The 22,779-nt window shown below is 38.5% G+C and overlaps 1 protein-coding gene across 4 annotated transcripts; it reads right to left on the bottom strand.

Annotated features, from left to right (window-relative positions):
- Window positions 1-70: 70 nt before the first annotated feature.
- Window positions 71-22,716, bottom strand: LOC129374179 (ceramide transfer protein-like). Of its 4 annotated transcripts, none has more exons than XM_055052443.1 (18): window positions 22,057-22,716; window positions 18,251-18,385; window positions 10,704-10,820; window positions 10,517-10,582; window positions 7,900-8,007; window positions 7,284-7,419; window positions 5,818-5,901; window positions 5,019-5,176; window positions 4,823-4,915; window positions 4,655-4,741; window positions 4,471-4,563; window positions 3,514-3,609; window positions 3,264-3,396; window positions 2,457-2,527; window positions 2,241-2,369; window positions 2,025-2,154; window positions 1,177-1,318; window positions 71-1,090 (listed from the first exon to the last, which is right to left on the bottom strand). In XM_055052443.1, exons 1-17 carry the CDS (start codon window positions 22,165-22,167, stop codon window positions 1,191-1,193), a joined length of 1,875 nt encoding a protein of 624 aa, XP_054908418.1. In that variant the 5' UTR covers window positions 22,168-22,716; the 3' UTR covers window positions 71-1,090; window positions 1,177-1,190. The 4 variants fall into 4 exon arrangements, with proteins under 4 accessions (XP_054908418.1, XP_054908417.1, XP_054908420.1 ...); XM_055052442.1 differs by having other exon boundaries at window positions 1,182-1,318; XM_055052445.1 differs by having other exon boundaries at window positions 1,182-1,318; window positions 7,284-7,416.
- Between the last annotated feature and the right edge of the window lie 63 nt (window positions 22,717-22,779).

The raw sequence follows: 22,779 nt of genomic DNA, 5'->3' as shown, positions 1-22,779 counted from the left end.
ATAAATAAATAATGTGCTTAGATTGTAAATGAATGGACCAGAGTTTGGAAAAAAGACAATAAAAAACCCAGAGGATAAACAGATTTATTTCATTTTCAAAACAGGGCAGAAGAGATGCTGCGTCACAGTACATTTACAGGCTGATCCCAAAGCGTTAGTATGAACAACTTTACAAAAACTCCAAGTACATTCAGTTTGACCAAAACAGAGAAAACTAAACATACAGGAAAATGTTTGCTTTCCGATTAAAACAGCCTAACCCTGCCGTTTCTCAGCGGGGCGAGCAAACTCCTCAATCGAGTCGAATAAAACGAACGCACCCAAGAGGCACTTTCTCTATCAGCAACCTTCTAGGTCTTCCTGCGATACTAAGGCATCTGGGCTCGAGTCAAAGCTTTGCAAACCGTCGGCGGAAACCATGACAACTATTTACATTCGTAACAGAATGACAGCGCAACTGGAACGGTGTTGTTCACACTTGCTAAACGTACAGGTGTTGTGATAATCTCTCGTTCCTCCTTCAAACACCGGCATGTCGGGTGGCTTCATTAGAGAAACGTACGGCTTCTATCATCGGGCTCGCACGCTAACGGGAAGCCCTCTGGAGATTACACAGACGAGATGTGGAGGAAAAACAATAATAATAATAAAAGGCTCAAAATATGACATCCACACAAAAATAGTTACTTGTTTCAGTCTAAAAACTAAGATTTTCTTTGTTTTATAAACTTTTTTCAAAACATTTAGGTGCATCAGGGGAAGCAGCTGCAGACTGCTTCCCCTTCATTCTGAAGGGTGGAGAGTTTTCTCTGTGTCATTATTAAATAATAATCATGTCTTGTCCAGTCAACTTATAAACATTCATTTTCTTTTACAGACTATTGGTGTTCTTCTCTTGAGCCGTATGATCTAGATGGGTATTCTGCTGCTCTGTCTATCATGCACCAGCTCTACGTTTTAGCTACAAACCAGGACAAAAAAAAAAAATACATAAATAAAAGAAAGAGCGTCTCTTTTCTGGGAGGGATGCTGTTTGGAAACAAGAGTCCCTCCAGTCCTTCTGCCGCAGATCTGACCTCATTTGTCGATCCTAAAAAAGATGGAGAACGGTGATGGCATCATTCTGTAATATATATCTAAATGTAAAAAAAACGTCTTCGACAGAAGAAAACTCACTTTACCTGCGTGTCTCAGAATAAGATGGGCTTGCCGCTGGTTTTTTCTTGCACGTAGGAAGTGAAGCGCTTGAGGAACTTGGGATACTCCCTCTTAGCTACGGCCCTGAGCACGGAGGCCGGAGCCCAGCCCCCCGGATTCACTGCACACGCAGCACATGGAAACAATTACGTTATTTAGAGTCATATCCAATTATTCCATCATTTTAAAAAGTCAAGATGAGGTCAGAGATTTTAAAAAAGGAGGAAAAAAGGCTATGCTTAAATTTGCTGCATTCACAGATATTTCTCCAATTAAGACTTTTGTTTAATGAGCAGTTTGCCTTTATTACCATTTACATTAGATAGCACAATTGGACTAATTTCTCCAAGATTTATCTGGAAGCAATTAGTTTTCATTTAGCTTGTGGCATTTGATTTTGGTTTCCTATCCTGGCTGCATAGGTAAATATCAGGGTATCAAGGCCAACTAATACTGTGAACTTTATCACCACATAATTTTTTTTAGTACATATTTATTTATCATCTGTTCTGACTGCATCACCAACAGGCTTGCAGCTGATTGGTTACCCAGTTAAACCAATTATCTATATCTGAGTAACGTTTGAGCATTTGTGACATAGTATATATATATATATATATATATATATATATATATATATATATATATATATATATATATATATATATATATATATAATTTAGGTTATATATTTAATGTAGCATATGTTCTCACATTGAATTTTAGTGTGCACATTAGAGTAACCAGTTAGTTTTTTATGATTATTTTTATTCGCTGCATTGTGGCACTGATTGTCTTCCATACAAATGAATATGCAGTAGAATTACCATTGGCAACATAGGTGATTTTACACAGGATGTTGTCCCTGCCGATCTCTTTGTCTCCCTCTGGTGGACTGACCAGGGTCTGACAGATTATAGCGATGTTGATTTTGGCACGCACACATCTGCTGCTCGACTGAACGAGGGAAGAAAACCAGAAGGTTACTGGAAGAACTCGGTTGTTGTGGTCTGTGGGACTTTGGAGCGGATTTGGGTTCTGACCTGAGCCTCTTCGTGATCCACAGAGAAGTTGCACACCAGCCAGGTGTCCGGGTCGTTCTCGTTGTTGGCCAAAATCTTCCTCATGGCAGAAAGGTACAGCACGTCCCTTTGGGATGCAGGCCACACCCGCTGGAACACAGGTTAGCTCAGGCTTCAGATCTACAACACCAGGATGTTCAGTTTGGGGCCTGTTGCACCCCAGCTTCTGGCTCTTACCTTGTGTGTTTGGTAGATTATTGCTGCGTTGTCTGAAAGTCTCTCCACCACATTGAAGTTTTCAATAGTAGCTGCAGAAAGAAGAAAATAATGATCAAGATAATATCTGTGTACAAAGGACGAATTGAACTGTTATGGAGGAATAAAACCACCAGAGGGAGACAGAGAGACACATCTGGAGCCCTTAAACTCCAGATGTTTCATTTTAATTCATTTTAAATGAAATTTCATTTAATTTCAATCGGGGTTTTTTAGGATCGAGAGTGTTTTCACACCTGACAGTCCAGAGAGTCGTGAATGCTCAATCGAACTCTGATACGAAGCAAAAAAACAAACTCTGGTCAAAAACCTGGATCTCAGCTCTGTTGAAGTGAACTCTCATCTAATTCAAATGCATATGTGAATGCAAAACTGAGTGGAGACGGCTCCAAAAGCTCCAGTCAGTCCTACTCAGAATGGGCAGGGCATTCTGGGTAAAATACAACAAACACAAAAGTCTAGCGCTAGCAGGAGAAATGGCTCACTGTCTTTTGCCAAAGCTGAAAGAGTTATCATACAGCCACTAGAACTTAATGCCACTTCATTTTTGTTTGCTGGATGTGAAAAAAGAATTTGCTTCCGGTGTCTTCTTCAGAGGCGTTTCCTTCGTTCTTGGAGCAGCGCCATCACAGGCGAGGAGGTTAAACAGGTTTTTTTTTTAAAAGGGCTTGGTTCTTTTGTCACCAAACCCTGTTAGGGTTAACGCTAAAACAAACGTTTTTTATGCTAAAACCGTAACAAACACCGCAGTCTACCTCAAAGACTTACTTTCCCAGTCATTGCGGTACATCGTGTCCCAAAAGTAGTGGCAGACTTCATGACCTGTGACTCCCTTCACAGAGTGGGTGGCCTTCAAAGGATCCAACACAATCCCGTTTTCCTCCACCTCTCTCCTGTAAACCTGCGTTGCAAACATGTCGGGGAACCCTTTTTATTTCTTATATCAAACCTAAAATGAGCCTCTCATTTATTGATGCTTTTTGGAGTACCGTCACAGTTTCTGTGAACATGGCCATACCTTCATCTCTCCCTCCTCTACGACCAGTTGCCAGTTGGCGTCTCCACCGACATCCTGCAGCGAGTAGGTCATGTGATTCTGCACCATCTCCTCCACCTACAACACAAGGCAAGCGACAGGAAGAGGGAATTAATAATTTACATGCAACTAGAGGAGGAGGAGGATTCTAAGGGATGGTGTCACCAAGTGATAAACAATAGAAACAACAACTGATACTCATTGAAACATTAAAACCATCACCTTTTTGGATGGAAAGCATCTGAGGAAAGTAACATTTAAGTCTCATCGCAGACTCTCAGTTGTCTTGACTTGCCTTTATTTAGGAGTATCAGTCCAAAGCGGACTATTTAAAGACCTTGCCTCATGAAAACGTGATGTCCAGTTTAAACAGGGGAAACAGGAAAACGACTGCAAGACTCACTCAGTGGTTCCACTGTGACTCTACTGACCATTTAATTGTACAAAATAAATCTGATTAATGGAAACAAGATTATTTAAAAAAAAAAAAAACTCACATTTTTTGATGGAAGTTTTTGTGTTAGGAAGAGATGGCTTTTCGGCCGTATCAAAATTTTGCAAAACTTCAATGAAAACGTTTTTTTCCTCAATGATTTATGTGATCAATCGCATTAAGAAAAAAAAGAAAATCAAAGAAGGCGACAGGAAGTGGTAGGAGGATGACGGCATGTTTTTTAACAATTTATTGCGTCCACCGACTTGTTCACCTGTGATTCTAATTGCATTTGTTATGTAACAGAAACACTGCAATTGTGAAATTGTGCTTTTTTGATGTTGGTGCATTATTGACAAAGTTTTGTGCATATTTGTAATGGAAACGCAGCTGGTCACGCAACAGTAAAGATGGACAAAATGTGCGGAACGGGATTAGAGGAGGTGGAATGGAGGAGATGTATGGAAAATGATTAAAGTATCTTGTGAGGAGAACAGTAGTCCAACCTTATCGGAGAACCGGTGCGAGCCAGAGGTGGAGTAGATGTCTTCAGGGGGAGGTGGGGTGGCTCGCTCTATCCTCGTCTTCTCTGCCTGGGACTGCACCCAAACAAACATTGAAACTTTAGTTGTAATCACGATATAAACTTGAAAAAAGTGACAAATTGTTTTTTCTGATGATTTGTTTTACCTGTTCTTCAATTTTATCCTGTCTGTCGAGAGCAGCTTCCACCGCATCAAAAAATTCATCCTCATTGATTAAACTGTTTGGTCCTTCCTATTGAGGAGACAACTAAGTATTAACTCATATAGTCAGTCATCTCTACTGCACAATGGGGAAATACTACAATTATTTTACCTCATAATCTGGACCTCCAAAGTGAGACTTTTTCTTCAGCTCATTAAGGGCTGATTTATAACTTTCCTCTATTCTTCTTCTTTTTTCCATTTCCTACAAAAACAGACGTCACAATACAGTTGCGGTAAAAGAGATTGGAAAGCAAACAAATCAAACGTGACCTTCTCGTCTTCACAGCAGCCCAAATGTTACAGACCTTGTCCAGTCTCTTCTGCCAGCTGTCCTCTCTCTTTACCATCAGGTCGATGCAGTGGGACAGAGTGGCTAAGATTCCAGCCGTGGTGGCCTTGAATGTGATGGCCTCGCCCTTAAAGTCTATTCCATTGATTCCCTTTAGATTCAAGGACTGAAACACTGAGAAAAGAGCAGAGAAATAAAAGCAAATGCTATGAATGACAATGACTTCGTTTATAGGTTCAACGTGTAAAGTTTTCTGTTTGGGGTGTTTTATTCCTAGTACACGTTTCAGACAGGAAGATTATTTGTGGCGCACAACCTCAAATAATCTGTCTGCTCGATCCAAAACCAGAGAGAAATAGTTTTAGCTTCGCCTAGTTCAAATTTTGTAAAAGAAAATCTGTTAAGTAACTTTGGCTATAAAATTCTTAATCAATTCATCCAACAAATAATCAATAGATCAGCCAAACACTATTGATGTCAAGCAGGAAGGGATGTGCTTTTCACATGTTGAGGTTATAAGTATTTTGTTTATTTTCTTATGTAAAAAAGGAATCAAAGTATTTATTACCATACTTTAATGCATTTCTAATATTGTATAAAAATGGTTCAAGACAAAAATCTGCAGAATGTGTCTTTTTTCCTAGTTGATTATCAAAATAATTGATTAATCAATAACTAAAATAATTGCAAGTTGCAGCCCTATTAAAATTACAGTAATTTTATAGCATTTTACTGTAATTTTTTAAACTGTGTTCAAAAGGAAACAATAAAATAGTCAATGAAGGACATTTTAAAAAGAACAGTGAATTACTCACATTTTTCTTTGCTACCATTGTTGTTGTGCAGGAACTCTCCGTCTGTGCGGGTGTTTGGGAAGTCGTCTTCATCGTCCTCTACAACTGAAACGACAAAGAAGAACTTAGGCTGGACGGCACAAACCACAACCAGGTAATTTGCTACACAAAGTCTTTTCTTGTCAGAGTGTCCATTAAGGTCAGGGTTTCTGGACAGGGTCACGCCTAGTGCCCCGAATCCTAGCCGACTGCACAATACAGCAGATCAACGGGGCTGACAGCCCTCTGCTGCCCTGGACAACGTGACAATGGTCTGGTTTCATCCTCAGAATGGAGAGAGAGTCAGAGAGGAAGACAGGGAGGGAGGTCAGGAGAACAAAAGCCGGGTTTCATTCATTGTGGTCGTTCAAGTGAAGACTGCCGTCAACGAACGCTAAGCTGGCCAAGATGGAGAAACAGTGAGGGGGCTGATCGAATCATAGCTATCTGAGTCACAAAACGCATTCCGTCCAAGATTTATTGCATTTTTGTTCCTCCACAACATTTCAGTCCCTCCAAAATGTTGCGACGATTCTTTTTGTGATTGTTGCTGCCTAAAGTTATTAACTTTGAGGCTTCTTTGTCAAAAAGTTGCAAATGTTACAAAAAAGTTTAAACTGCTGTGTATAGCCTTCCCTTTCGTTATTTTCTTTTTTCCCATCAAGTTTTTATTCCTAAGAAGATCCTGAATCCTCGACCTGCTGCTGGTTTCTGGTCCAACGTCTCCTCACTGACTCATTGCTCTTTATGTCGTGACAAAGATTTCACCTAAACATGTGAAAAGCAGCAACGAGAACAACTTCTGTAGAGAAATTTAAGAGGATTGTGTTTATTCCTAGCATTAACTGACAAACGAGGGATGTAAAATAGGTAAGAACAACATTAATATATGCAAATATAGGCACGATTGGTCAGATTTGAGGAAAAGCTGCGCTGATTGGTGAAAATTGGTGAATCTGAATTAATAGTTGCCATTATGACATCAAATCTTCCTGATTTCTTTTCACTGTTGAGTGACAGGAACTCTCAACCTTCAGTTAGCTTGAAGCAACTTGTAGCAATTTGTACTTTCCTCACATTGACACAGAATCAGTGGGTGGCTAATTAAAGGAACGGTAACACATACATATGTTACTGTGTAAACACTTTATTATTATTGTTCAAAAGCTCTCACTTTGTTGATTCTTTTGGGGTCAAAAGTAAAACACTCTTATTTTTCTGGAAAAAAAAGGTAGTAAATTACTAGGAGCAAATAAAAAAATACTTGTAGAGCACAATTTCCTGACCTCATATTTAACAAGTGAAATGATAATTCTTTAAATTCCTGTTTATTGGAGGAATTCATTTCACAGTCCACTTTCCTGACCGTTTTTAGAGCTCTACAAGTTACTCTGACCACATAAAGTCCATGTTACTGTAGCATTATTTTGCTTTTTAGTGGTTCTTACTTTTGTCTCTCTGCAGCTCGTCCTTAGACACATCGGCACAGCTATCAAAGTACTTCTGCAGCGTGTCCACCTGCCTGCACAAGATGTCTCTGAACGTCTCCATCTCAGCCAGCTTCTCTCGTAGACTGTGACCCTTCTGGGAGAAAAATTTAATACGAATTATGACACATTTAGAGCTTCTTTAGTCTGGATGACAAACTTTTTTTAATGAAATTCAGGGAATTCACCAATCATGATTTTTTTTTGCGCCAATTCCAAATTCTGAAGAACTATGATGGCACTAGTTTTCCTACCTTCTTCTTTTCTATACAAGTGGAGAGGCGATAAAATATAATTGTAAAAATAGGGTTTACTATATAAAATAATTATAGAGTTGACACATTAAACCTGTTTTAGCATGTTATTTTGCAATGCAAAAACAGTTTGTAGTATATTTTACTGAAGTTAAATGCTTCTTACATCTCTTCTCTCTGACTTTTCTTTTTTTAACTTTATTGAAAGATCTCATCGATACTAAAAATAGCCAACTTTGAGTGGGTGCTCTGAAAAGCAGATGTACTGGAAAAAACAAAGTTTTCACTTCAGAAGAGTAAATACCAATTTAAAAACCCGTCACCTTGAAGGAGGATGTGGACGTGGCAGAATAGCCACTGGTGGCTGATGTGAGCGAAAGCATGGAGCCGTGTCTTCGCAAACTGGACTCTGAGCCGTACCCAGAATCTGCCTGAGAAACAAAAAAATATATATATGTTATTCAGGTATCAGATTTAAGTCGTATTATTGCACTGTTGACTTTCTTTTGTTTAAAATATTTTATAATTTCTGCTAGCTTTCTAGCATAATTTACAGTTCCAGTATTAAAGACTAGTCATCTTTAAGTTGTTGTAACAAAAAAAAAAAAAGTTAAAAAAAGTGCTCATAACAATTGGATGTTTTTTTTTTTTCATGAACATTGATGATGGTGATATCAGCAGAATCATAGCAGAAACACCTTTCCTGTTATATAACAGCCTGGCTTTAACATCAACAACCGTCTGACAGAACAAGCAGAAAGCTACATGTGGAAACACAGATGTGTCCATTTTCTGCCACTAGGGGGCAGGGCATGCAAACGCACATGACTGGGGATTTAGAGGAGGTGGAGGTAACTATCGGTCAATGACCAAAAGTAGCTCTGCCTGTGTTCACATGGATGTCAGAGAGTGGTGCTTGCCCTTTATCCAGCATACTGCTGCCCAAGAGGCCAATTTAGTGTTTGCATAGAGAACCCCTGATCTATTAAAACTGGAAAAAAAAAATAGAAAGCAAATAATGATGCATGATTAAAAGGAATATTTATCACATACTGGGTCAACGGTAGAAGAGCTCCGACTCTGTAATAACATGCCACGATGCACCAAAGCAAATTATGAGCAATGATAATGAGCACACTTTCCATAACTATAAATGACCCTGTTTGAGGCATAAGAAAGCACTGAAAAAAAATGTTTCTCACAAACCAGAAAATACAGAGATTTATGTTTTTGCATTACTATTATTATTTTTCAGTCTCTGTTGTTTCCTGTTTAAAGGTCACAGGCCATTCTGGTGTTTGTGTTAATGTTTTGGGTCTCCCAGGTGACCCTGGTTGGTCTGAGTAATGGTAGCAGGGAAGGAAAGTACAGGGCCTCTAGAAGGTTTTCACTGTGAGTCATGAGGGGAGGAATGACTGTGCAGAGCAACATTGCTTGGATGAGGAGGGGAGGGGTGAAGGAAGGGGTTTCCCCAAACCGGGCGCCGTGTGTGGGCAGCATGTTTTTGCGATGTGGACCTTCACTTTCTGTCGGATAGACCAGGTCTGTGGAAGGAGTTTTAGTTTGACTAATGGTGGTCTTCTGGATTGGAAATGCTGTAAATGGTTTATTAAAAGTATTCACAATCCTGACATTTTTTTCCATATTTTGTCACAGCAAAGCTACACATTATAATGTAGTTTATCGTTTTTGTTATTTTTTTTAAAGGGCAGTATTATGTATTTTCCAGGCACAAACTGGCATTTCATAGCATAACTATGTTGTTTTCAGTTCATAAAAAAAATGTTTAATTTGTAATCTGACAACTTGAAATTGGACCTCCGTCTATTTAAAAACTCGTGCTCTTTCTGCACTTGCTCCTATGACAAGCTCAACAAATGTGCAAATCTACCAGGTGTTTGCCAATTGCTTCTAGCTAGTCTGAAGGAACTGAGTGGGGGAGTTGTGGGAGAGAGATGCTCTGTGAGTCGGAAGCTCAAAAGATTGGAAACTGCAGCTCTGAGGAGGAGCTTTGTTGTCAAAGCTCCACCCAGGTGTTTTTCCCTGCTGAATGGTTGCCTCAGGATATTAAAGGATTTCTCCAAACTCCATGAAAAATGTAAGGCAACCTCCAGGTTGTTTGTGATGAGAGAATAACATTATAAAATAATGGAAAGTTCAAAAAAGTCATACTGCCTCTTTAAGAATTTTTGTATGAGACTCTTGTAATGTACAGTTATAGTACATTATAACAGCACAAATGGGGAACTGTATGGATTTATATTCTTTTTTTTTTTTTTTTTTTTACATTTGTGACCTGCTATGTTTTTATTAATAAAAATAAAGTTATTATTATTCTGTTTTTGGCACAAGAAACTTGTTAACTTGATTGTATTGCACAGTGATATTTTGTATTTATATTGATTGTATCTTGAGGGACTACAGATGAAAACTAGCCTGTATGCCAACACTGGTATATGTTTAAATGCACACAGACAAACAACTTTTTTCAGAAAGAAAAACCTGAAAAGGGAGCCGTTGTTTTGTAAGGTACTTTAGACTAAGTGCCAGACCAAAACTAGATAGGTGACATTTCTGTGTTTCTGAAAAGTGTTGGGTCATCAGGTTTCTTTTGTTGCCAATTGCTTCTAGAAGCTGCTCCTTTTGTCAGCTACTCTAAATAAAAATGAAGACGGCACATTTCGCTCTCCCTTCCCACCAGGTTGTTCACCCTTTACGCCAACAATGAATCTGCAGAACAGTAACAAAATAATCAAAACTCATACTGTTTTACATTCCTTGCCACCTCAAAAAACTGGGATTAAAGTGCTTGATTATTAATACATGCTTACGCAGTTGGTGTGTTATTAATATTTGATTGATCATACATGCTTGCCATCAACAGTGAACAGAGCTAAAGACACATAGTGACACAACTCCTCCAGAACTCCTCAAACGCACCAGTGGTGAAGGGATGATTATTGTTCCCTGGATTCCTCCCTTCTGCCTCCTGCCTTCTCTGATAGTCTAACAGAAACACACACACACACACGAACACACACATTCACAAATCCAACCAATGTATGATATGGTACTGACTTGGCTCTGGTTTTTTGAGGAGGTCTGCTGCGTGTGTGAAGGAATTTACCCTGTGTAGCTCGATGAACTCAATCCACTTGTTTCGCCGCTCGGGGTCTTGTGCTCTCAGGTACCACACGCTGTCGTTTACGCTGATGTCCAGCCGGCACTCGTCAAACTCGTGTGGCTAAACACAGAAGAAGAAAAACAAATAAAAAAACACACACACATACAAAACAATAAATAGGTTAGTTACCGAGCCTCGTTTTGTTAATTAGATGGATGCCTAAACGATTTATACAACTGTAATCCAGAACCAGACCTGGTGAAGTGGGTGGAGTTTGGGGGGCATTGCCCTGGACTGGAAGCATTTTTTCTTTTAAACCTCAGAATGGCCAACTTTTTATCATTCCTATCTTGAATTCAAACGTTAAGGGCTCCCACACTTCCTATACCTGTGCCCTCTGACCGTAGCACTTGTTTTAGTCGTTACAACTGTTTAATACATTGTTACCGTGTCGTAGGAGGTTTTTACAAGCCGCCTTTAAACGCAGCATGAGCGTTAAGATGGTTTTGCACCTGTGCTATGAAGCAGCGATGGAGACCTGCTGCTAGTTGAAAAGTTGATGCACAATGTTAGCTAACTGATTACATCCATGCCAGCATATCATGTTAGCTTGTTAGCAAGAACAGGCTACTAATGTTATTTCTGATTGATTTTGAATATAAAGAAATGTATTGGAAACATTAGATTTCTGCAATGAATGAGCTAATGTTTAAGCTAATCTGAACTCAACTACTCAGCATTTTCTACATGTCACTGTATAACTATTGTTGATTTTGCATTAATTAACCCGGTTATTTTAATTGAAAGGTTAAATAAATTTTGTTCAGATATACAATGTTTTGTAGAATTATTCATCCCCAAAGAATTTTTTTTTTGTATTTTTTTACAGTAATAAATGAACTTCACGCATGCATTTTGCCGCTCCTTTCGATCTCTTCTGCCAAACAACAACTTTTTGTTAATTGTGATGTATATGTAATGCATCAATGAAGAATCTGTTTCTTAATCTGACTTTAACTGGAAGCACAAAAAACCCCCAAAACAAAACATTTCATTACTGGAACTTGAAATGTATCTTGTAAAGCTCATCTTTAATCCTTACACCATTCCACTGATAGAAGCAGCTATTTTGCAGTACAAGAGCGCGTTTCTGAGCACCACTGTAAACCTGTAATGTGTGTGCTGTGTGTGCGTGAGTGTGTGAGTTCAGAGATAGAGGAGAGGGAGGGAGAGTAGTTATCCATTTAGCATTCAGAAAATAAACTGGGATGTTTGAAAGGACAGCTCTACCATTAGCACCAAGGTTAAACTGCAGCAATAGAACAGAATGATTTACGGTCGAGACCCTGGCGTGTTTAAGCACAGTCACGGACATAGAGAGAGAGGAAATGAAAACAGAACACACACACACACACTTTATTAGCAACTGTTAGCAAAGAGGGAATAAAAAGCAAAACAACTAAACGTAAAAAATAAAAATAGAGGGACAGAGACTAAAATACTACTATTTAATTTAATGAATGTCCCTTTGGGATCAGAAAAGTGTTTTTGAATTGTTTTGAATTTATTTTACTGAGAAAATTACTATGACAAATATCAGCAGTGCTTGTTTAATCATTGCTTGATTTACATCTTAGCAAATCAAAGAATATTGAAGACATTTAAATGAACCTAGATGCCATTTCAGATATGCTGTGTGAGACAAGAAAGACTTTACCACGGGCTGGATGGTTGTTGTTTAGCTAGCATCCTTGCAGAGATGGAGGAAGACGAAGAACTATTGAGGAAGGAAGCAGAGGTGACAGGTCCACAGTCGCAGCACAAATCTCCTTTTGTGCTGACATGTTAAAAATAATAGTACTACCTGGTTACAGACAGCGAAGACGTTGGATGTGCACTGTGGTGGCACATTTGGTCACTAGGTAACGGTGACAACATTTGTGCTGATTGATCATCTGTGGATTGCACAGTGATAACATCATGGACAGTAAAGCGTAGCTGGCGGACAAAAAGAGCCTTTTGCACATATAGTCAGATTGTAACACCACACTGACATGGGTTTCATTGATATTTTATGGAGGAGAAAAACTATTATTGTGTTTAAGCAGTGCTAAAGACGTTAGCCCATTAGCGGAGCTATTCAAGCCTAAATTAGGAGATCAATGCTAATCATGTGGCAGCAGCACAGACACCTCCAATGCCAACTCCAGCATCCACAGTTCACATTTCTAAAGTAGTATTTATGTCTATTTATATAATAATTCAACAGCAAAAATAGTTTTTGAACTAAATACGTTTCTTATTTTGTCAATATATGGATTTCAACTAAAACGAGTTTAATTACGATTAATTAATGACAGACCTTGCAATTAACTTGATTCAAATTTTAATCAAGTCCCAGCTCTCGTAAAAGCATTTGAGACCAATGTTTATTTTATAATTTTTTTTGGCTGATATTTCTATGCTACCTTTTACATAAGATCCCAATCAAAAGTGAAAAAATTGAAAGGGGTATACATACTTTTGAAAGGTACTGTAAATGCACAGCAAGTACAATCTAACGCTAATAATATAAAGAAAAAGAAAAAGAAAAACAAAATCTACTATAAAAGGCAACAAGATGTTCCAAAAACATGCTTTTGTTAATCTGTAGTAGTATAAGTTTATAAAGGTTAAAATGTAAGGAGTTACCCAGAAGAAAGGTTGGCCTCTAAGGTACAAGGAAATAATCTGATTAATTCGGGTTAATGTAGAAATACACATTTCAGACATGCATCAGTGGCTGAATTGAGACATGTCCAGAGTAAAAAGGAAAAAATTAAATGAGGAACACATGCGAAGCAGGAAGTGATCCACTGTAATGCCCGCCTGACTCGCTTTGCAAAGCCATGAAGCATTACGCCCTCAAAACCAAATGAGGAAAGAGGACATTGTGACCACGAGGGAAGGTTTATGAGATTTAAAACTCTTGTTTACCAGCAGACACATATCAAGTGAGAAGGAATCCTCACCTGTCCTCCCATTAAACATCCCCCCTGAGCTCACATCTAATTAGTATTAAAATAATTTAATGCTCTAACTTTCTCCACCTATATAGGAGGAAGTCAGGTTTGAGCATTAGATGGAAGGTTTTTAACGAAATCGTCAGTGCTTGTCGTGTTCGGGTATTTAGCGCAGGAAGTAGCATGATCCAAAAAAATTAAATGATGAAAATAGGACCATTTGACCCAGTCTCTGTTCTCTTCAGACATAAACTTCCTGCTCGGCTTCAAAAGAATCCCCTCCTGTCCTCTCCCATTGGAAGGAGAGGACAAGACGCCGTCTTAAAGCAGCGTATGTGTCTGCAGTCACAAACAAGCGAAATGTGTTCCTGAAATGGTTAAGGAACACAGACACACTATGAGTTAAATAACAATTATAAAGTTCAGATCATTTATCTTGAGAATGTAATCAAACCTCCTAAACATTTTCTCATATTAAAACCACACACTTTTGTGTATTTTATTGGCTTTTGATGTGACAGACCAACAGAAATATGTTTAAGAAAAATCTAAAAACTGCTTTTATATTGTATCCAAACTCTCTGGATCATTTAAATTGGATACAAATCCTCCTGGGTGTGTTTCCATCAGCACCTCAGTCATGTTAGACTGAGAGCATCTGTGAACAGCAGTGTTTGATTCTTGCCACAAATTCTCAAAGAATTTTAATTTTGGACTTTGATTGGGCCATTTTAAAACGTGTCTATATCTAAAAAACCTCACAGAATGCTCTGGCTGCAGGCTGTAATGTAATATTAGGATCTTGTAGATAAGAAATAATTGTAATAAAAAAGAGGAGTAAACTTCTGCCAAAAACCTCAAAGTTTGAGACCAATTTCAGAAAAAAAACAACTTTGGTAACTTTGGAAACCCAAACCTCCACAAACTTCCCTGAGACTTATCTTAAAATTTCAAGATAAGTCTCAGAGTCTTTGAAAAGTTTGACTTTTCAAACTCTCTCTTTTTTTTTTTTTTTGGCACAAATTTACTCCTATATTTTCATTATGGCCCTAATACACCATTGGTCACAGTGAGGATCGTGGGTTCCTGGTGATGTGGTGTGATATTATTTACTCCTTTTTAACTTAAAACAAAGTTACCATGCATAAGTTTTCTTCCGCTTCATAATTTAGCAACTTTCTGATGGTTTATCACACATAACCACCAATAAGAAGCATCAAAGCTTGTAGCTATAACATGAAAACAATGTGAAAAAGTGACAAGTGATATGGATACTTTGGCATGCTATCCAAATGATTCAGGCTTCTCCTTATGACAGAGCACGAGGAATATCTTACTAACACTAAAATGAAATCATTAGAGCTTTACCGGAGGGAGCAATGAGTCACCAAGAAGTCAAAGGGAAGGTTACATTAGGATGGATGAATGGCCATGGCAGAGATAATTTACACACATTCACACTGAGGTTTGTTGATCTTGACCCTCCTCATAACCCCTGTTGGGAGGGGAAGTGCTATGAGGAACAATCACATTTCCTGGCAGAAGACACGTTGCATATTTCCTCAAAGCCTTGCACCGAGTATATCTGACTGCTATTTCATCTCCTGTTTTTTGGTCTACAGTGAAAGGCAGATTTTTTTCACATTCTGCGAGTCTGTTTCAGAAACGTCCAAACAATCCAGGTCGAATCAGCCACAGATGGAGCCAGTCTGTGTTACTCACCAATTCCACTGAGGGCAGAAATTACAAGTAGGCCAGTGTGCTCCCGTTAGCTGGCCATGGAGCTAAAAATGGCAGCGGCGGTTGTCAGGGTTTGCAGGTAAAAACTTTTTCTTTTTTTGGCAACAACAGAAACATTCACAATCACATAAACTAACTTGCCCTCCCCAAGCGTTTTGCACAGTTGAATGGATGTCATGAGAGATGAAAGGACTTCTAAAACACACATGAAAGAATGTTTTTGAAGAGGGAATAACATTACAACATTATATAAAGCTTAAAAAAGTCACCTTTACATAATTCCGCCCCTTTAAGAATATTAGTATTTTGATACTTAAAACAGGTTTTGCTGACTATATATAGTTTTCATTAGTTTCGACTGTATTTCTTGGTTTTTATATGTGAAATTGTACAAATGTTTGTATTTTGTGTTGTTTTCTTTTTGTTGTGAGACTGCTGATGGAAATTAGCATTTTTCTAAATCCAGTATATTTAATATACACTGTCATACAAATGAATAAATATTGAAACTTAAATCCATTGACCAACTTCTAGCCTACATAACACACAAGTGAACCCCATCTTGTTTGGAAACTTATCCTCATTTAAAAATCTATTTCTTTGACACAAAACAGATCCATACCTGAAAACGTTTTTTTTTTTAAATTTACACTACCCTTTCTAGTCAACATCTAAATAAAATATGTATTGCGAAAACAATTATTATGCTCAAAAACGCTGCCATTACCAGGCATAACATTAAATTTTATCTACGGCCGACGGGTGTAAAGTGGAGCGAGAGGTCAGGACCACAGACAAACGCATGGGGGTTAATATTTACACATGCTGGGGAAAAGATAAAGCTGAACAAATACAGCCAATAGCTAAGCCTGCTTTTCAGTGCCTGGAAACCGTCATTTATTAATTTCCCTTCATGACCATTTGGGGACTAAAAAGACATATTGAGTTTCTGTCAGGAAAAAATACAAACAGAAAGGCCCACTACTCTGTTCGACTAGTTTTAGGTGAATCTTTGGATGATTGGAAATGTAGTACAGAATGATGGGATAAGCTTGTGTGGCTTAACCTAGATTGCTACATTTCCAGCTTTATCCTGTGCCGTATTTACAGCACTTTGAGTCTGGTGGCGGTTTCCAAACAAGCGTTGCCACATGCCACGCCGTTTCTCAGAACACACCAGCAGACAGCTCTGCTTGTCATCAAGCTGAGCTGAGGACATAATCGAGACTTAAGTGGATGTTAAAAACGGTTGGAGACCAACTGCAGTTTGAGAAGCTTCCTATTTGAGATTCAAGAGTTTATAGCGCGAGAGTGAGACGGAGGGGCATGAAGAAAGAAAAGTCTGTCTTCGTTTCAAAAAATACTGAAGGCCCTTGACAGAGTATTATGGCCACACAAAGAAAATTAAAATTATGAGAATAAAGTCGTAATTTTACCAGAATAAACTCATAATGCGAGTGTAACCCAGTGTTAAAAACACAAGTGAAAGTCAATGATGTTAATTTGATGTCTTTTTTTTCTCACAAGATTGGAAAGTATAAATAGATTTTGTGTTTTGTTTTACTTTGAAAATATATCAAAAAGTGCTAAAAATCTTTGAAAAGCTGTGAAGGAGGCCTTTAGTGATTGTTTTGCTGATGGATTGGGCAACCAATGGCTGGCGTGGTCTGATATTGCGTCAGCCAATGGGCTCATTTCACTACTGCGCTGTGATTCTGCTCAGAACGCGTCAGATGCGGTTGATAACTCACAGCTGACCGTTGTTTTCATTAAGAGTCTGAAAGAGCTTACAAACGGTAAGAAAAACAATTTTGGTATAGTTTCTCAAAATATATAATTGAAAATAGTAAATTCGTTTTTTTTTTTTTTATCTCTGAAAGTTTCTTTTGAGAGCAGCTGAGACTGGAAAAAAAATCCCTGTTAGCGTCAGACACTGTCAGACACCGTCAGACACCGTCAGAGCGTTGGTCAGGTTTGGTTTTTTTTACGGTGCACCTTTGGCCTGGAGTGCCCATAGACTTCAGGACCCACTTCTTCTGAATTTGGATGGCGAGCCCCAGCCCAGAGAACCCAGTGAGATGATAGATAGTGACCCGACTGGTCACTATCCTTGAAATACTGAAAGAATTGACTGACACATTGGAAGAGACTGGACAAACACTAAATTGACAGATAGATTGAAATGACTGTTATTTACTTTATTTTCTGTTTTTAAAAAACCACGTGCCATTTTGTTGCAATTGTACATGTGGATCCACAATTGTTTTTATTATTAAATTTGACTCTTTCTTGCTGACACTTTGTGCACTCCCTTGTTGTCATTCACATCTTGGCTCCTGAGAATTTAGAGTCTTTTGATCTGACCCAACTTCTTTTTAGATATACTTTCATAGCATTGGTGCTGGTCAGAGAACTAAATTAAATTACCTGCCTTTTGCTTGTATTAGATGTATTTAAAGTAACTTGTGGGTTACACTATGTCTCTGGAAATTTTATGACTTGGTGAAAAATGGCAGGCGTTTTAATGAAGAGTAATCCCAACCCTGCTCAATTTGTTAAATCAAGGCCAAAAGAATTTGAAAACTAGATTCCTCTCTTTTAATGCAACAAACATTCAAAATCATTTTCACATTTTGAAGCTACAATCATTAACACTCCTTTACTACAAAAAATAATAAAAACTGAACTCCATTTGCTTGTCAGGGGTTTGTTTTGGTTTTTTCCTTGGCCTGCCAGTACTGTTGACTCAGCAATTTTGTATCTCACGTGACAAAAAGTTCAGACACTCCTGCTGTAGATGGTACTCACAGTAATCACAGCTTTGCTCAGGCAGAGGGAACCCCGGCAGCCATACTCGGTTTCATCCTGGGACTTGTAGTAGCTCAACGTGTTGTTTTTCAGCACAACCCAGCGATCCTGCCAGCCATGGATGTAGTTTGTCCACTGAAAAGAAAGAGAGAAAAAAAAGACACAAAATTATAGATAAACAGCTACTATATTTAAAATTTGAGAACCAAGTGAGTAAACAATTAAACTGAAACAATTTAGTTCAGTGACAAGGCCTCAAATAACATAATGATACTTTAAAATGTCTCATACCTTTGTTTACATGTGCATGAAAATGCTATATTCAGCACATTGCAACACACCTGTTTTCTTTTGTTGAGTTTTTTTTCTTGCATTACTACCATAAATGCAAGAACTGATAAACACAAAATAGCGCATGACTTTGATGGGGGATTAAAACAATTAATAACATTCAGTGTTTTTTTTTTACCATTACATGGAAAAACCAAACAAGAAGCTGTATTATGCTGAACAGAGTAATACTGGAAGATAAGTTATGAATCTGTAGTAAGACTTCAATTGATTCTCACAGCTGTTCTCCATCTAATTTGATAGTGATTCACATATTTATCAAGCAAGAATTGGTAAAAAATTTCAGTCTATAGATGTGTCAAACTGGTTGACTGGTTTTTAAAAAATCTCACATTTACAAACCAACTTTGTTGATCTACAATCTAAAATGCAAGTAAAATACATGCAGATTGAGGATTTTGGGTTGAACATGGCAGAACGTGAAGAAGTCTGATGGAATTGAAACACTGTAGTATGTGTTTATTGAGTTGGTTGCCTTTCCCAGGTGCATCACATGGGCTTTCATGTGGCGCCTGGAGTCATTCATTTTCTTTGAATCTAAGACAGGCATCTTCACATCCTGCTTTCAAATCTCTTTTGAAAACATTTTTTTTATTTTCCATTTTGAGTTGATAAGTACTTTTTTCCTTTATCTGATGTGTGTGTTTTGAGATGTGAGCGTTTTTAACGTTTTATGCCTCGACTTTTACTCCATTATTTGTCCTGTTTTTCAACAGCAAATTGGTCGAACTTCTGTTTTTTAAATGTACTTTATCAACACGTTGGATTTGGCTTAAACTTTTATTCATAATAACTTTTGAGAGTTTTGTGACTATAGTGGGATTTAGATGATGGGCAGAGAAAAAAAAGACGCATACATACAGGGAACAACTGTTTTAGATTTAACATATGGCGCTCTACCTCTGAGCCATGTGGCACTGATTAATCATTATTTCTTACAGTAGTTATGACGTGCGTGGGGCTCAGACTGATCAAACAGGTGAGCTCCGCTACATGTGGCTTTGCCTAATCTTACAATATGCTTGGTTAGCGGGTCAGCCTGCAATCTGTTTGGAGATAATCAGCGCATGGCGAGACTGATACCCCATCAGTTTCCTGGCAGCTTATCGCGTCAAAGCTGTGGTCAGCCTGCGCAAAACTGAGCTTAAGACAACAGAGCAGAGGCACATGGGAAAAAAAACATAACAGTGTGAATGTTTGACACAGAAAAAAAAAAAGCAGAACAGAGGCAAACAACCTGTTAGTGTTGTTTTAAAGGTTATACACTCACCTACATCATCAATCCCTTCCTGCAGCTCGCTATACGCCTGTCGCAGTAAATCAATTAATCGCATGATGAATTAAAACAAACTCAATCTCTATTTGCATGATGAATCGTTTTCCTCTTGTTTTTTCTACAAAAACTGACAAAAGTCTTCAGTCTGGGACCTTTGGCTTAACCAGCCATTTTTTAGTTTTTTGAAGGACAGTTTTGCTTCCTAATTTATTTGATTTGTTGTTTTTGTTTTGTTTATTAATCGTATTTACAGTAGGGCTGAAATGATTAATCTGATTAAACGATTATTGAAATACTCATCAACTATTTAATTAATCGATTAATTGTTAACAGACTAAACAAAAAACACAACTCACTGGGAAGAAGAAAAAAAACATCCTTTGTCTGTAAATACATCTTACCCAAAACTTCTCAAGTGTCAGTTTGAGCTTCACCTGTTTCAAAGCAATACTATGTTATTGAGTTTCAGACAGTCAAACATTCATTTTCATGTTAAAAAAAGGAACTGATTTGTTTGCATCTTTAAATGCATTTCTAACAGTCTATAAAAAGGCTTAAGGGGTTAAATGAAAAATCTGAAGAATATGAGAATTTCTTGATCTGATTAATCAATTAATCGTTAGAATAATCGTTTACTAAAATAATCGTGAGAGCAGACATGAAGCAGGATTGTGAAATGGATCTCTAGTAAGCCCTTAAACAGCACAACAACCACATGATTAGCAAATGTAAAAGAATTCAGCCATAGGCTTGGCTCACCTTTATTTTTCTGTGCCTACTTTAGCTTCTACAATTGTTTTTACAATAAAATATGAATGTAACTGTTTATGGGCAAACGTCACATGAAAAAACTGTGCCATTCCTGGCACTGCAGTTTTGTTTTGTTTTTTTATGTTGGACAGGTATTTGACTACATGCCTCCCACACTGTCTGGAAAAGCACAGAAGATTTACAGACCCGGGAAAGTTTCACTCCCTGTCAAAATATCCGAAACATTTTATTCATCCGTTGTTGGATGAATACAACAGTTACAACAGTAACTCCATGTCATTTCCAAAGAAATTACAATAACTTCATAGTTTTCAGATATCGGAGTATTGCTTATGTTCATAAAGATCTCCAACTATTAATGCAAATAATGAGTTTAATAAAAAAATGGGGTGAGTACTTTCTAATGTCTGGACCATCATCCGTCCACTGTATATTTACCAGAGGTGGGTGATATGTACTTAAGAATTTTATTGTGGTATTGTGTACTAACACTGAAAAATTATGATCAAAATGACTATTTGCTGCTTCTGTCTTAGGTTTGAAATGCTGTCCTTGCAAAACGTTCATATTTAAAATGTGCTTCTTCAGGATACCTCTTACTTGTAGAAGTGTGATTTAAATCACTAAGCTGCAGAAAGTATCTGTGTTTAATTATACTTTTGAATTTACTGTTTTTCATTGGTGAAAATGGTGGAGAAAATAGCAAAAAAAAAAATAACATTTCCAATAATATTTTTATTTAGCCTCACTGACTGAAAAGACATCTACAAATCAAAATGAAGGATAAATTCCCATCCTGGTTCAGTTTATTAGCCCACCATCCACCCATAAGTTTATTACACATTCATCCTTCCACCCATTATCCATCAATGCATTATCAATCATTTTGATCATTCTTCATCTATCCATTTAATTTACTTGTTATTTTTTTAGATCCATCATTCAGCCATCCACCGTCCAGCATCGATGCAATTATCATTCTTCCCATCTTACTCTGTGGTTTTTGCATGTCCCACATGCTACAGGCTCCAACAATAGTGATCTCTCGAGACATTTGATCTTGGAAACCTCTGAAAATAAGATCTGCGCTGAATCCCCCCCTGCTCACAAGAAAGCTAAGAGGCAAAGCAGCAAGGTGTGCATTGCATAGACAGCTCATGTAAGGGCTCTGCTTTGGGATCAGAGGGAGGCGGGAGGGGGGGCGGTATTACCAATCCCTCTGTTATTGCTGCAACTCCGAGATAACCCTGCCCAGAAACAGACGGGCTACGATTTGTCATCGCTGTTCTGAATGACTTGATTTCCCCACTGATGTGAGCACGCGTCTTCCTGGACTTTGGCAGTAATGGTTCTCCCAGTTGGTCATGAATTGGATTAATGTGGCGGTTTGTAGGGAAACGCGACTCACCTTACTGAGTACTCCGCTGAACTCGACGACGCCAACAGGGTGCCCGTAGTCCTCTCTGGCCTCCACGTCCTCCTCCGAGCCGGAGGAGTTCCAACTTTGGTTGTCCGACATTATTTCTGAATACTCGGCTACAAATAGAAACGGAACCAACGAGGCACGTGAAACTCAGAGGAAGCAACAGTTCAAGAATCGATGCCGGGCTGCTAACGGCTGATTAACGGCTCCGCGCGCGCGGCGAGTTAAGCAAAAAAAATTAAATAATAATAATACATAAAATAAAAAAAATAGCCGAGGAAAGAAAGAAGAGTGGCTCCCAGCGGGCAGCGTCTGCTAGCTTCAGAGGTTCCCAGCCATTCAGCGGTCAACACAGCGCAGGTAATGAAACCATTAGCCGAGCCCGAGAACCGGTAGCTGTCAACTCCGCTAAACAGACTCTCCTCTTCGGCGAAGAGTGGCAGGAATAAATCAAATTAAAAGGCGTTGAGGGCACGCTTCGCCGGTCACGAACGATACGTCCCGGCCTCTCGGAGGAGCGCAGTGTCCCCGGCTTTGTTTTGTTTGCTCTCCGAAAACCATTGACAGCTCTACTGCCCTCGCAGTCGGTGCTTCCCCTCTCGACGGCTTGAAGGAGCGCGTGCTCCAACTTGTGCGTTACGCAGGGGCGCTGGCCCCCGAGTGACGTCACCAAATCCCCTCCTAAACTGGAAGCAAGCTCCTCCCCCT

Source organism: Poeciliopsis prolifica, unplaced genomic scaffold (genome assembly GCF_027474105.1).
Source record: "Poeciliopsis prolifica strain line A6 unplaced genomic scaffold, Auburn_PproV2 SCAFFOLD035, whole genome shotgun sequence".
Lineage (NCBI taxonomy): Eukaryota > Metazoa > Chordata > Actinopteri > Cyprinodontiformes > Poeciliidae > Poeciliopsis > Poeciliopsis prolifica.
The sequence above is the reverse complement of the archived record's forward strand: the minus strand, read 5'-3'. Positions and strand labels throughout refer to the sequence as shown.